General features: G+C 34.7%; 1 protein-coding gene across 2 annotated transcripts in view; it reads left to right on the top strand.

The window, feature by feature from the left end:
- LOC149550765 (golgin Putative 1) overlaps positions 1-14,639 on the top strand; it is a 79,040-nt gene extending 64,401 nt beyond the window's left edge. The window contains exons 13-21 of one of the 2 annotated variants that reach the window (XM_089786329.1): positions 4,220-4,291; positions 4,545-4,613; positions 5,455-5,502; positions 5,646-5,741; positions 5,877-5,956; positions 13,320-13,365; positions 13,518-13,610; positions 13,747-13,791; positions 14,204-14,639. In XM_089786329.1, the coding sequence (XP_089642455.1) occupies positions 4,220-4,291; positions 4,545-4,613; positions 5,455-5,502; positions 5,646-5,741; positions 5,877-5,956; positions 13,320-13,365; positions 13,518-13,610; positions 13,747-13,791; positions 14,204-14,278 (624 nt within the window). In that variant the 3' untranslated portion in view covers positions 14,279-14,639. Of the gene's footprint in view, positions 1-4,213; positions 4,292-4,544; positions 4,614-5,454; positions 5,503-5,645; positions 5,742-5,876; positions 5,957-13,319; positions 13,366-13,517; positions 13,611-13,746; positions 13,792-14,203 lie in introns of both variants that reach the window. The other variant, XM_089786328.1, reaches the window with a different exon arrangement.
- Positions 14,640-15,247: the final 608 nt, after the last annotated feature.

The raw sequence follows: 15,247 nt of genomic DNA, 5'->3' as shown, positions 1-15,247 counted from the left end.
GACATCTCAACTCCTAAGCTTGATTCAGAAAAACATAATGGAGTTAGTTTCAAAATCCTTTTTAAACATGGATACAATGGATGTGATTTAGGATGTGTGCAACAAAGCATTGAGGTTCATGAGAAATCTATATCACACTTGGCTAAGGAAGACTGACGTTTCTAATCTTTGCCTATGTTGACATCCCCTCCCCCATTGTGTAGTCCATCTATCTCTTCTTCTTCAATCTTTTTATTACAATGGGACAGCATTTTGTTTGACCTTCTTCATGACAAGTTGATTACTTAAACTATTGAAGAAAAAATGTACATAAAATCTTAAGAATGTTTCCTTTAGTACGTGTCATCAACTCCATGCCCACTCTACTAATGAATGTTAGTCTTTGCATATTAAAATTCAACTATTCATTGATTATGGTATAATTCAAGTAATGAGCTACAATGAGTGACATCTTTCTCATGATCATTCTAAATAATATCTTTGTTCCTATTATGTTTCTCCTCACTCGACGAAATTGGTAGCTTATCTTTTGGGGGCTCATTGTAATATGGTGGTATAATTTCAAGCACAATTGTTGATATTCTTTTGTCAATGCATCTAAGCTTTCGGAGCTTAGGGGAATGGAAGTAGATTTGCTAACTGGTATGAGGAGTGCAGAGCACAAAGTTGTGCATCCTATATTATAAGTTGCTTTTCTTGTGTATGAAAGTAATGTGCTCTTTATCTTGTTTGGTTCACTATCAATTTGGGTTATTGTATATAGAAAGAAGCCCTTGGCATATTTCTTTTGCAATGAAGGTTTTCCTTGTGCCAAAATCTCCTATACTGAACAAATGCAATGGCTTGTTGCTCTATTTTCAATATTTTGTGGATGTTGTCATATGTTGTGTTGTTGAGTAGGTGCAGGTGTGTAGTGATCTCAAAAGGCTATGATATTTTTCTTGTGTATATATTGTCTTATTGTGTCTAAACCTGGTTTTAAGGTGTATTCTTCATTGGCTTTGCCATTTGGATTTTCCCTATTTTATACATTGTTTTCTCATCTTTCACTATGGCTTGTTGCTCTATTTTCAATATTTTGTGGATGTTGTCATATGTTGTGTTGTTGAGTAGGCGCAGGTGTGTAGTGATCTCAAAAGGCTATGATATTTTTCTTGTGTATATATTGTCTTATTGTGTCTAAACCTGGTTTTAAGGTGTATTCTTCATTGGCTTTGCCATTTGGATTTTCCCTATTTTTTTCATCTTTATATTCTTCATCTTCAGTGTTGGCATTAGTTATGAAGTGGGAGTGCAAGTGAACACTTGCAAAACCAAAGTTATGATCTTCTCGCTGAAGAAGAATAGGAGCATACAGGACGAGTTTCTGTTTGAGGGTAACCCTCTTGAGATTGTGGAGGAGTACAAATACTTGGGCATAGATTTTCATAACAAACTCAATTGGGATACATGAAGATCAAAAAGGATCCAAGGGGGCTGGAAGGCGTTATACTCTTTACAAAACAGGTGCAGGAACGCAAAATTATGGGATTGGACGACCATGAAAACTCTTTTTGGTTTGCTGGTCACTCTGGTTATTCTATACGGATGTGAAGTGTGGGGTGTTAGTATGTTCGAACAGAAATGGAGATAGGTAGAAAGAATTCAAAAACACTTCATCACATGCAATCTTAAAGTCAAGACCATGGTACCGTATGAGATTCTATTGGCAGAGGTGGGTTCTTTTCTGTTAGAAGCCGTTGCATTGGTCCGGATGCTAAGCTATTTAAAGAAAACCCAAGGTCTAGAAACACATTGCTGGCCCAAGCTAGTCATAGAGGAGAAACTTGTTAGGCAGAAAAAGCACATGGATGAAGCAAAATGACAAATGGATGCGAAAATGGGATATCAACATCCATACTTGCCCGGATAACATTAAAGAAATAAAGAAGTTTGTCATGGAAAAATTTCACAATATTCTATGGACAAGAGACATAGGGCGGAAAAAATCTTATTACACTAAAGAATTTAACCCCACTTCTAGTCATGATGAAAAGGCCTATATAAGAGCACCTATTAATTGGAAAGCAAAAATGCTGATGGCACAACTCAGAACTAGTTCACACTGGCTGCGGTGTGAAACTGGTAGATGGCAAATTCCAAAGGAAGAGTGGGCAGACAGAACGTGTTTATTCTATAATATGGGAGCAGTTGAGACAGAGTAACACTTTGTTATGGATTGCCTGGCATACAGCGACATCAGATCTGGTTATATAGAGATATTGCAGAACAAGGACTTCAACTATTTATATGAGGAAGATCAAGTGAAGAGAACAACGACTTTGATCATCAAACTTCAGAGAAGGAGAGACAAGTTAACCAAAACTTTGCAACTAGATTAGTTCCAGTCCTGCCTTCGGGGGGGTGATTGTGTGGGTCCCATAGGCTACTTTGGCCTTGTGGACGTCATTAAAATCTATCATATCATATCATATCATACCCCACAACTCATTTACATTGTATATATACTTTGCTTCATTAAGTTGTATTGTTCTTGCATTGCTAGCCAAAGCATCTGCCATGCTGTGAAGCCTTGCTTCAATTTGTTTTTGTCAGTGAAGAAAGTAACATAGAGGAAAGGTTTATCTCTGTAATAGTTCTAAAGGTTGACATGTTTATTGTACCTTATTACACTTGATAATTTGTGGTTTCACTCGTCATCTTAGTTTTCCTTTTGGTATTGTGTGTTCTGCAACAATTTTTTGCTAGGTAAATGTTGGCCAATGCCTTCGGGTATACAATGTAATGGTCAATCGAGATTTTGCACGCAACATTTTGTGATTTTCTGGTTCATTGTTCAAAAGTTTATACGTCTTTAAAAATTGTGCGTTTTGTTTGCTGTAATATGGTAAAGAAATTAATTCATACAGGCAATAGATAAGAACAACAAAACTCTTTGTATTATTTGCATATGCCAAAGACATTACATTATGCTTCTGATTACAATGATCCTGAAGGGTGTATATATACTTTCCGAAGAACCTTCTCGAAGGCCTGTTGGTTACATAACAAGAACCTTCCTGAAGGGCCCGTTGGCTACACAGTATTTACTGACGACATACATCTTGACACACACCCTGTCAGCTACACAATATTTATTGACGACATACATCCTGACACACACCCTGTTGGCTACACAATATTTACCGACGACATACATCCTGACACACACCTTGTCGGCTACACAATATTTACCGATGACACATTTGTCAGCAGCAAAGTGTCTATAATCTACATTTGCATGAGCTTTAGCTAAGAGGAAGGAAAAGCACAATGTGTACAGCTTGTTGAGCAGACATTTGTTCTAAGCTAAGCAAGGTGTTGCCAAACTTCTTCATCATATTTATGGCATCAATATTATATTGCTTGTGATTTGTTTGTATCTTGTTGAATGCATTTGTCATTGAATTACTATCTTTGTCATATAGGCACTATAGTCACTTGAAATATGGGAATAGAACATGTATTTCCTCTACAAGAACGCTTGCCTTCCAGCCTCTTGTGGAGGTTTGACTGACTGAAGGTAGTCTGCTGAAAATTTAAAATTTGTTTAATCCAGATCTGGCGTTAGTTTACTTTATGAGATTGTCTTGGGCAATGCTGAAGATATATAGCTTACATGCAGATGTTTAAGAAACCATGTAATTAGGTAACCTTTTTGGTCCTGGATGATATGGCAAGTTCACTCTTGAACTGACTTTAACTCTGAGGTGCTTTTAATTTTGCCCACCCTTCCTAAAAGAGGAACAATTTAACTTGATTACCTAATTTGCTTCCCTTTATTAGGAAATAATTAATGGCATCATTTTAATTTTAGACTTTAATAAAAAAATAGAATTTATTTTGATTCCTTTGATAATGAATGAAAAGTTTTACATTTTCGAAGGTGTTCAGGATCCATCTCATATTTTAAATTCATTATATTGGCATTTGATGTCTTAGGGTGACATTTGTATTTCATATCCTAATTTTGAATTTTCCTTCAGAAACCTGAAAGCTATAATGACTCTTCAGTTAGGACAATCAGCTCTCTCTTCCAGTACTATTGCTTTTCACATTTCCTTGAATTTGTTTCCCTGCTTCACTAGAAAGCCTCATTCTTTGCTGCTTTCTGTCTTATAAACTAATTATAAAAATTTCAGAGAATCCTTTTTGGACTAACATATCCATTAAGTGGCAGGCATGGCGAGAGGAAGCAGAGCGGGCTCGTCAAGCACAGAGGGAAGCAGAGGCCAAGCTTTCTGCCATGGAGGTAAGGGGTGGATCCCTTCTTTTTCTAGAGAAGAGCTATCTATTCTTACTAGTTGGTTTTAGGCTGTGAAAATCTTAAAGTATTTTGACTCAATCTTCCTATTTTAGTTGATATGCATTTGAACAGAATTTGATCTCTCTTCTACTTGTAAGAAATGCAGATTTTAATATAGTTTGGCATAAATTTTTCTAGTGATTATGATTTAAATGTGGCTGTAATTTTACAAAATCATGTTCTGTGTTGATCTTAATAGGCTGAAACTCAAAAGATGAGAGTTGAATTGTCAAGCATGAAAAGGGAGGCAGAACAGTACTCCAAGCAGGTAATGCTTGTGTCGTTTCCTTTCATTTCCTTTACTCATCCACCATTGAGAATTATTGAGGAACTCCACCTTTCATTTCCTTTACTTATCTACCATTGATTTCTGATAACGGGACAATATTTTATGTTTTGCATGAAAATACACATCATCGTGAAAGCTAGCTACTGAGTTATATTAGAGAGTTAGCAAATGATGTATGGATAAAAAGGGAGCTACACCATAATAAATAAGTATAATTTGAATTACTGAACAAGATGCTACTTATCATGCTATTAACACTGTCAGTAGTCTAGTTGTGGAGTCCTGTCTTCAGAGATTTATTTTGTGAGAAGATTTCAAGTATAATATTCTCATTTAATGAACTTATTTATTCAGGGATACTGGAATGATGCTTGAGATATCAACAGTAATAATCTTATGCTCTAGTGAACTGTTTTGAATGTCAAATGACAAATATTGCTTCGGGATTTTACAACCCATTTCTATATGCTACGTTCAAGTTCTTGGGAATTTTTTTATCCTCAAAAATTCATTTCTAAATTGTTACGATTCCAATTCTCGCTTTCATCATAGAGTAAGCTAGCTTTGGAATTATAACTGTGAAGTAAATAATAGTTCTGTGCATTTTTTGTATGATTAATGTCAGATTACACAAGTTATGTTCTTGATACAGATTCATTGTTGTAGGACCAAAATTAAGGCCTGTATAAGTTTGAAGCAAAATAGGCAATGTGAAGCCACTCCATGCAATTTTTTAAGCATAAGATGTTTGGTTGCCTGTGGTTTTGCATCCCTTTAGTGTATGCATTCTTATACCGCTCTTTTGATTGTAATGTACCAGGCACATGTGGAATTGGAGAAACGGTACCGTGAGCTGACTGATTTATTGGTATGGTAAATACTGAACTTTCTGCGAAGTCGCATAAAGAAAAGGACATTTAAAATTTTTGATTCATTTTTATGGTTGTGGGTTTCAAGTATTTACATTGCCTACTACACCATGACCTCAATGTAAATTGTTTTTGAATACAGTATTTGAAGCAAACACAATTGGAAGCCATGTCTAGTGAAAAAGCTGCTGCGGTCTTTCAGCTAGAGAAAGAAGCAAAACGTTTAAGAGAATTACAGGTTTCTGTCACCTGTATTCAACTAATGCTAAAATATGCATGTTTCATTTTCTTAAATTTTTTGTTATTCTGTTTAATTTTGTTAAGGCTGATGTCACACCTTAGATAATTTAATTTTGTCATTTCCTTAAAACAGGCAGAATCTGAAAGGAACAGGACTTTGCGACGTACATCAACACCTTGGGATGAAGATGATAGTGAACTCAAGCCACTTGAGTATGAACTGACATTCCATTTCCACTACATTCTGTTTATTTAAAAGATAACCATGATTATGAAAAGATGAGAATATCTCTGTGTGGCTCTGAGATGCTCAATTTGTGAGTTAAACATAGGCTAGGACTCAGAATCTGGTTGCAGTCCCAACAGATATGCTGAAGCTGCCATTTAGTAACCTATTTCTTTCTGCCAAAATTTATATATTTTTATGTTAAGAGAAAATTAATGTTTGGCAAAAAAATGAGGATTTGGATGAGTAATAGAGTAGCCAAGAATGTTGTTCCATTTAAAGGTTTAATGAATAAGCTGAGGACATATTTTAAAACGTTTCATCTCCTTCAAGATAGAGAGATTTGATCTTCTGACTTTGACATTGCCTGTTTCCTCTTTGGAGCATTGAATGTGTTCTGTCCATAGTATAACCATGTTGTCTTCGATTCTCCTGTATCCTGATTCCTAATAATGAATTGTAGACCTTAGGATTATGGATCGGTTACCTATATATCTTGTAGGAAAATTCCATAAAGAAAGCATTTTCTGGTTACATTGCTAAGGTACAATAGGACTAAGAGATTTGTAAATCATAGATAAAATCAACATTTCATATGTAGAAATGAAGAAAATTAACACTGTGCAAGTCTCCCCTATAGGAAATGCACATCATGTGGGTCTCCCAGTAAAACAAATGCATGCCATCAAGTGAGTCAAGCATACCATTTTAAAGATAGCATTTAATACCAAGAAATGATAGGATATACCTTTAATTGATTAAGAAATTTTTGAGCATTTAGGAATTAAAGAATGAGATACCTAATAGTTTCTATCAACTTTCAGTAGACAAGGGAAAGATATATAGGCATCAAAAAGACATAAAAAAAGAAATTATTTAAATGCCCAGAAACGATCAAGATGGTTAATGGGAATTGAAATTACATTAAGGAAATATAGAGAGCTTTGGAAGTGAAATCCTAGTTTTTGAAGTAACTAAATGCTAAAAAACACGAGTAGAGAGGGTAAACTATAATAGGTTAAGTTTCAAATCTTATGATTAAAATGCAAGTATATATTGTCACACAAAGCAGTTATGCTTTAAGAAATTGAAGCAAGGAGTTGAAGAACAAAGTTGAAGATCACAATTTTAATTTGAACAAAGTTGATGACCACAATTTTAAATTGAAGAACAAAGTTGAAGACCACGTGTCTATATACGGAAGTGTGGGTCAAGTGGCAGCAACATCATCTTCCACTATTATGAAAGGGCCAGTGCAAAATCTTATAATGTCTATGAGGATGACTCTTGTGCTAATGGGATTAGCTTGACAATTTTAAGAGGAAGCAAGATATTCTACATGGAAACTCTCCTAAACTATGTTTTGTTTAACATTTGGAAGCAGATTGAAGGAAATTCTACAAATGCATACATGAGACTGAAAATATTTAGCAAAACTGAAAAACTGGAAACAAAAAAATAATATGAAAACTAATCCAAAGTATTGTAATTATAAATGGATAGGGTGGGAGGGAGGAAGCTCTGTGATGTAGATGATCAATTTAGAAGAATGCAAACTTAAGTGTAACAATTTATACAAGAATGCCAAAGGGAGATTGGATATAACTAGCTAAATGAAACCAAGGGAGCCTCTCACTTGTTAATATTGTACGAAAGTGATTGTATAGAAGAACTCAACCTTATGATCATGTTATGTTTAACTTCATTTGTGATGGAAGAAAACATGTTGATCGGGCTTTTTGGATCAGCATTTATATAGGTTCCAAATTGTCAAAGTTCTCCAATACTAGATTTTTCCATATTGTGTTCTGTCTAGTCTAATTGGAAGAGATCTAGATAAGAAGACATTTTTCCATGAAGTGTCCTCAGTCGTACTGAGAAAGGATGAAGCATTTGAAAAGAGTTAATGGCCTCTTTGCAATGACCACAGTAAGATATTTCGACAATGGAAGCCATGAGTTATGTATCAAGCTAGAATGGTTATCATAGAGTGGGCAGATTGTCTCATTGGTTGCAGCTCCTGTGCCAACACCAATTCACTCAGAAAGTGAGAAAGGTTCCTTCCAACAGTGCAGTCCAATTGAGAAAATATAGCCATAGAGGTAGAACTTCTAGCATTAAGTTCATCATGGACGAGAAGATAAATGAAGCCAAAGGATAAACAAGATTTAAGAATAATGGACATATGATTGCTGAGACTGCCATTCACCTATAGATTACAATGTTCACTTTTTTCTAGTTTTCTAGTTTTCTTTGACTGATCTTGGTCTTGCCAACAGAAGTGGGAGTGTTGATTTGTTATTATTTTTTATTGAAAATGAAAGGAAATAAAAGACGGTGAAGTAAAGGAAAAAATGGGAGTTGGGGGCCTATATTGCTTATCTTATAAATCTAGTTTAAGAAGCAGGAATAAGCTTGTTGTCCAGACTAGAAGGAGTACTGCATAGGCAACAACTTGATTAGTTGCTGTCACATGGAAGAAAATTTCAGCAATGGATTGGGCTTTTGTGTGAAGATGGCATGAAAATCCATGATATTTTGGGTAGATGAATTAATCAGATTGAAAGTGATAGCTCATCTGGAAACTAATCAAATTCTGAAGTGGATAGCCAATTGTCAAGTGTTATCTGAGTTGCAAGAACCCTCTCTGGAGAGTGTTAGAAGATTATAGAGAAGTTGAAAATAGTTGAACAGGATATTTTATCTTTTTTGAGGATAACCAAGATGTAGTGAAGAACAATTTTGAATGAGCAATCAAGGCTCAATTGGGAGCATTAACCTTCAACACTATGGATAAAGTTATAAACTAATGAAGCTTGCAGTAAGGTTTGCAGCATATAAGTTCAAGTTACTAGTGGATCAAATATTTTAAATGATCTGCATTTTTGTGCACTGGCAGTTGAATAGGCAAGATTCAGCTTGAAATCTACATTGACTGAAATTGGAGAGTTCTTAGATAAATTACAGTTCGGCAAGAGAAAAAGGTAATAAACCATCATATGTCCTCTTCGAGAACATCAGCTCACATCTCTCAAAAAACAGTATTCCAAGTCGAACTTATTGATGGAAGACATGAGACAAAAATGAATTAGGACAAGTTGCTCCATTGACATGGACGAATGGGATTTGACATTGGGAATTTATTATTATTATTGGTATACATCCAATTGGATCCTACTGTATGAGAGTTGTTCCATTTGAAAATTGCAAGGAATTGATTAAGGTCTTGAAGAAGGCTATGGAATGAGGTTAGCCCTTCAAATGTTATGCAAGTTGTGATTGATTTAGCTCATGCTTGTAAGCTCACTAGTTTGATGATTGAGAGATGCTAATATGTAATCATCACAAAATACTTATATTCTTCAGGGCTTTTCATGAGATGTGGAAAATGTGTTCTACATCGAGGACAAAACTAAGAAGCTGAAACAAAAGGTAATTGATGATGCTTGGTGGCCCATCTTGACATAAGAAATTTAAATGCTTCTGTTAAGTTATTTTTTAATTTTAAATATCAATTTTAGTTAATGATAATTTTTTATATTCAATATGACCTTCTGTTTTTCAAATATCATTTTTAAATTTTTAAACATTGCTTGCAATTGTATTTTCTCTATTAAATCATTGTTGTGGACTTAATCAGGTATGCCAACCCTCTTGTGATAACATCCACTTTTCTCGTGTCTTAACTAACAACTAACATATGAAAGAAATACATTTATTACTTCATATTCATAGGAAGACAGTTATGTTCATGGGAATGAGATTAACGGTTACAATTAGTTAAACGGAAATCTTATAACTAACAATTGAAGACATCATCAATGAATTTACCAAGGAATTTAAAATCTACATACTGTAGAATTCAAACCGAAAATCGTCTAGAAATGCTTCTGCAAAACCCAAGTTAGTCCATAAAATACCTATTAAGAAACAAATAGCTATACTACTTTATTGTAATGACAATTACCAATATATCATCTAGGGCATCAAATACCACTGTATCAAATAGGGCATCAATTATCATTGGACCATTTAGGGCATCACATACTACTATATCAATTAGGGCATCAATTATCATTGGATCCTCTAGGGCATCACATACCACTGTATCAATTAGGCAATAACATTCGGTTAGGAAGACACTCATATTCATTATTCAGATAAATGGAAGACTAAAATAACAATCCATCAAATAAACCTATCTCTTGCATATAGATATATTCCATGTCCAGTTGGAAGATCAATCGATCCAACTGGTTACCAATTACATTGATGAAAAGTTGCTTTCATTAAAGGAATAATAGAATCAATGATATAAATCAATCCATCATATCTTCTACTCAAATAAACATCATAAAGGTAAAATACATGTTTCTGACAAATATTTGATTTTATAACTTATCTTTGTCTGATGCACATCCTGACATCTTGTGGTGAGGGGGAAACATTGTTAGGGGCTTAACCTCCCAACCTCGGACCATAACTTATCCCCATGCAATCTCTATCAAGAAAGGCCCTTCCTACCTGGAAAAGACATGGAGCAACTTAACCAGCCACTGAGCATCTTGGTACTTAATTCCACCACTCGACTAAACAATGGATTATCATGAGCTGACTCAAATATATACATGTGATTATTTGTTTCTGATTTATGTTTACTTTATCATGCAGGAGTATTTTCATTCTCACCCTTCGTCTTGACCATATTGGTCCTTGCGGATGAATTTCTGGGTGATTCCATAAAGGAATTTGATAATTGTTTATAAGGTACCGATATCTCATTAATGCTCAAATCAGCTCTACGGCATTATAGATGAAAGCTTATAATCCTTTTCAATATTAAACATTTGAAGAGGGATCATGAAGATCATACACATCAAACAGATATATAGAGGTAGAAATTAAACGCCAATACCACAAGGATACGTAACTCAAGATATCAATACCAATCTAAATGCATATGAATGCTGCATGTAAAATAACCACCAATAGAAGTGAAAAGTATTTAGGACAGCCGTAAATGTCCACAATGATAGTTTAGATAGCAATCCAGCACATGATCAATGAGAATAAATATGGAGAAGCAGCAGAAATTAAGGCCCAATAAAATCATGAGCAAACAAATAAATGGTTATACCATGGAAACCATAAAAGAAGTCGTCAGGAGTTGAACCGTATCAAGGATCAAGCTTGGCTAAGATATAGGTGTTTGGGCAGTGGTCCAAACATGGCATGAAACAAATATGCCTCCATACTCTCCAACGTGAGAGAGATTATTTCAACTCCATTCAAAGAAATACAAATCGTTATCACAGGACTGCGATCAGGTTTCACACATAACCAAAGCAAGGATCATGTTTTTAATAGTTCACAATAGAGAGCAGGTTGAGGTATATCTCTCCACGGCAGCAAGAATCTCCAATTAAATAAGCAATACATGCTCGGTTAGAAGAAAGAACAAGAAGGTGGCGGTGGAGGAGTTACAATACCAACAAGAAGTCATTGGCATAAATAAGATAAAATGGCCATCTCAACTTATAAGGCCCGATGGAAAAAAAATAGAATATGAAAGGTTGTCACGCATGAAATAATATTAGACCACCGCCAAGGTGAAAGAAATAATAATGTCTTAGTATATAGCATCATGGTATTTGTAGATACCTATATATGTATGTATGCATATACGTGCACATGTGTAAACCCCAACCATATATTTCTTACGTATACGCCAAATATTACGCATGCATATACGTCCTTATATATATAAAGTTGGTTTACGTATGTACCCATATACATGTATGTACATGTATAGATATGTAGGTATCATGATGTCGATGTGATAAGACTTGATTATACATTAGATGGCTCCAACCAACAACACAATTACAAAGGTACAAACTCGCTTAATTTCTAATTCATGCTTAGTAATCTCTTTTACTATTAAATGATATGCAATTTAACAAGTTAGCTCATGGTCGTCCAACGTACACTCTTGCTTGCCTAGTCATTATCCTTAGCCTTGGTGGTTCAGGGCTTGTACCTATTTGCTCAGTGATGGTGGTGCCCCTCCATGCCCAATTCCTTTCAGGCAATGCTCCCCCCCCCCCCCCCCCCCCTTTGACGTGCTCCTGCAAGGGAATTCTCCACGATTATATTATATTGCTCAATATTATAACAATTTACCATAACAAATTATTATTCATAAACCACCATAATGGCAAACCACCATCCCACTTACCATGATGACTAACCAATTTTCTAAGATTTCAAGATAACAATATAATAGCATCATAATGATTAACTAGCATGTCATCGCCATATGAAATTATAACGATTAACCATCTTACCATTTCACATGATTATAACAAATTTCAACTGTCAATTGACTTCATGTGAAACCTCAATGGCTATATGAACATTTTAAATTGGGTCAAAAATTGGGATGTAAAACTTGTAGCCTTGGAGAGACTTGAGGAACATTTGACAATATGTTACACCAAACTCAGGGTAGCTTGGCATTTGCATACTCTTATGGTTGTTAGTTCCTTTGTCCTAAACAAGAATGGATCAACCTACAACTTCATCCACATAGTCAAGAGAAGTAGAGTAGTTGAAACGCTGGTTGTAGCTCATAGTATCACTACTGACAAATTCTAACTGCATGTTAGAATGTTGATACTAAAGATTTTAAACAGATTAATGAGGAGGTACAGCTAGGATTGGTTGGAATTCTAGATGAGTAGCAACATGATACATAGGGTGGCATAAAGCCAGAGGCTTCTTTGGATATTGATAGCCTAGATGAGGCACAATTGTGCATTTCATTTTGGTATTAAGTAATGAAATATTAAATATTAAAATCAAATATCCAAAATTTAGTTGCTTCAATATCTGAATCAATGAACATGCTTGCTGCTATTTCTTTCAATACATTGTATGCCTTATGAATATCCAAACTTTTTGTTTCATACTGTAAAAATTGAGTGGGTTTCTGTGTGTGTGTGTGTCAAACGGGGAAGGGGGCATTGTTTGCGTATAATATGTGAAAGTACTGTTAGCATTTTGCATAATATCTCGATCTGATATTGTAGGACATGAGATGATTTAAAATATATTGATCTGATATAAAATTAGTACATAATTCATTGAGCATCTGCTGAAAAGTCTATCCTTGTGCATTTTACCGAGTTTCACTGCTCTACTGAAAGCATCTCTTAAGTGATGTTTAAAATTTAAACTAACTTTGAATATTAAGCATTCTCAGTTTTCCATATTGAAATCTTTTATTCAAGACTGAAATATTCAGATAAGTCGCTGTTTTTTAAATCTAAGCATAGCTAGTCTCTGCAGGCCACTTTCATTGCAACATCGGCGTATGGTTGGATCAAGTATTCAAGTAAGACCTTGCATTTAACTAAATTTAAGCTCCTTGTGACATTTTGTATAAACCACAAGTTTTGGATTGCAATTACTGATTAAATTTCATTTAATGGTCTTATTAATGTCAAGAAAACATGTAGTAGTTTGATATAAATACGTCTTTTATAGAAAGCAGCAAAGTTCTTGGACTCTGGAGCAGTTAGTGCTGGAAGATTTTTATGGCGCCACCCATTGGCTCGACTCATCTTACTTTTCTACTTGGTAGAATAATTCCATGACCTAATATCCATTTGTCTTTATGATTTACTGTACAATTGTACTTGATATGCAGTCTTTGGGGTAAATTGAATGTGTAATATGCTGATTAGTATGTTAATGCATTTGTATCTTTTTGTAGGTGTTTGTTCACATTTTTCTACTTTACTTGTTGCATCGTCTTCAGGTATGCTTAATGCATTTGATATGCCCTTTGAATTCATTTTATTGCATTACCAATTAAGCATATTCAAAAACATTATTAAAGTTATATTCTAAAAATGTTGATACTCGATCTAGGAGATACCATGAGAATTGATACAATTCTATTCTAAATATATCTCAATTCTGATTCTACAAGCTTTATTCTATATCTGGTGCAAAATAACTGATGGTGATCATTCTATAATAGAAAAAGAAAAAATTTCATTCTTGAATAGAAAAAGTTGTTGGGGGATTTTATTTGACTTTATGGTACAATATAAATTGTCATTTAAAGATCGCCATACATGACAGCACATATTATTACTCAGAAAATCTGAGCTTTATATTTTTATCAAGGTAACTGATATATTCGTGTTTTACAATGTACTTTCAAGGAACAAACGGAACGCTTGTTATATTCAAGAGAAGCTGCAGCTGGAATGGGTTTGGTGAACTCTGGCCTACCATGATTTTGCTAAATAACTGTGGCCAAACATTGGATGCTATGGGGTATCTGCTATGCCACTTTTGGATTTAGAATAAGCCACACAAAGCATATGATTTTGGAGTTATGTTTACACCTGGAAGAGCAGTTTTGGCTATTGGTTGGAATATTGTCTGGTTCCACCAAGCTGCTGAAGTGCTTTTTGCCCCAAAATGAAGAATACATTATTATATGTAGTAATTATTCATTTCCTTTTCCCTCGTGGAGAATGTCCATTCACTGTGTATATTCCCTAGCTCTTGTAAAGAAACATGCGCCCTATGAGATATCTCCAAGTTGTATGTGTGATTTTATATGAAATAATCAAGCATTTGTATGTCTTGCAAGTCTTGAATATAAAATGTCATATTGAGATGTCGAGAACAAAAAAAGAAGATAGAAGTGTTTATTGTCATTTATAGTAGTACGATAAGCTATTTTATGTTTTGCTTTGTCACATACTAATTAGGTACATATGTGATAAATATGTAATACTTATATTTTGAAATATAAAATAAGGAAATAGTAATAGATAGATGAGTGTTAATACATAGAGTATATTGTACCTATATACATATCTAAGGGAATGTTTGCTCGGATTTATCCTATCAAGGTGAAAAGTTCTATCTTTTATGAGGGATGACAAAAAAAATACTAATTAAGATTGTAGGTATATTAACATGTTGAAAACGTTTCAACCTCTAAGTAAAGGTAGATCATGAAAACTACTCTAGATATATCCCATAGTTACACGGTTCCATAGTTACACGGTTCCAGGGGATGGGGGGACATCAGGATGGGGGACAAGTTTCTAAGCAAGGGGGACAGAGGGGCCTCAATTTGTGGACGATGGGTGGACAATGACGGGGGACAAGGGGAGCGGGGGAGTGGGGGTGTTTATACTATATGCTATACATGTGTTATTTAAAATGCTAGTTATGAAAATATGTATAAC

This window comes from Cupressus sempervirens, chromosome 6, assembly GCF_028749045.1.
Source record: "Cupressus sempervirens isolate cs-2001-9-10 chromosome 6, ASM2874904v1, whole genome shotgun sequence".
In the NCBI taxonomy this organism is placed as follows: Eukaryota; Viridiplantae; Streptophyta; class Pinopsida; order Cupressales; family Cupressaceae; genus Cupressus; species Cupressus sempervirens.
The sequence above is the reverse complement of the archived record's forward strand: the minus strand, read 5'-3'. Positions and strand labels throughout refer to the sequence as shown.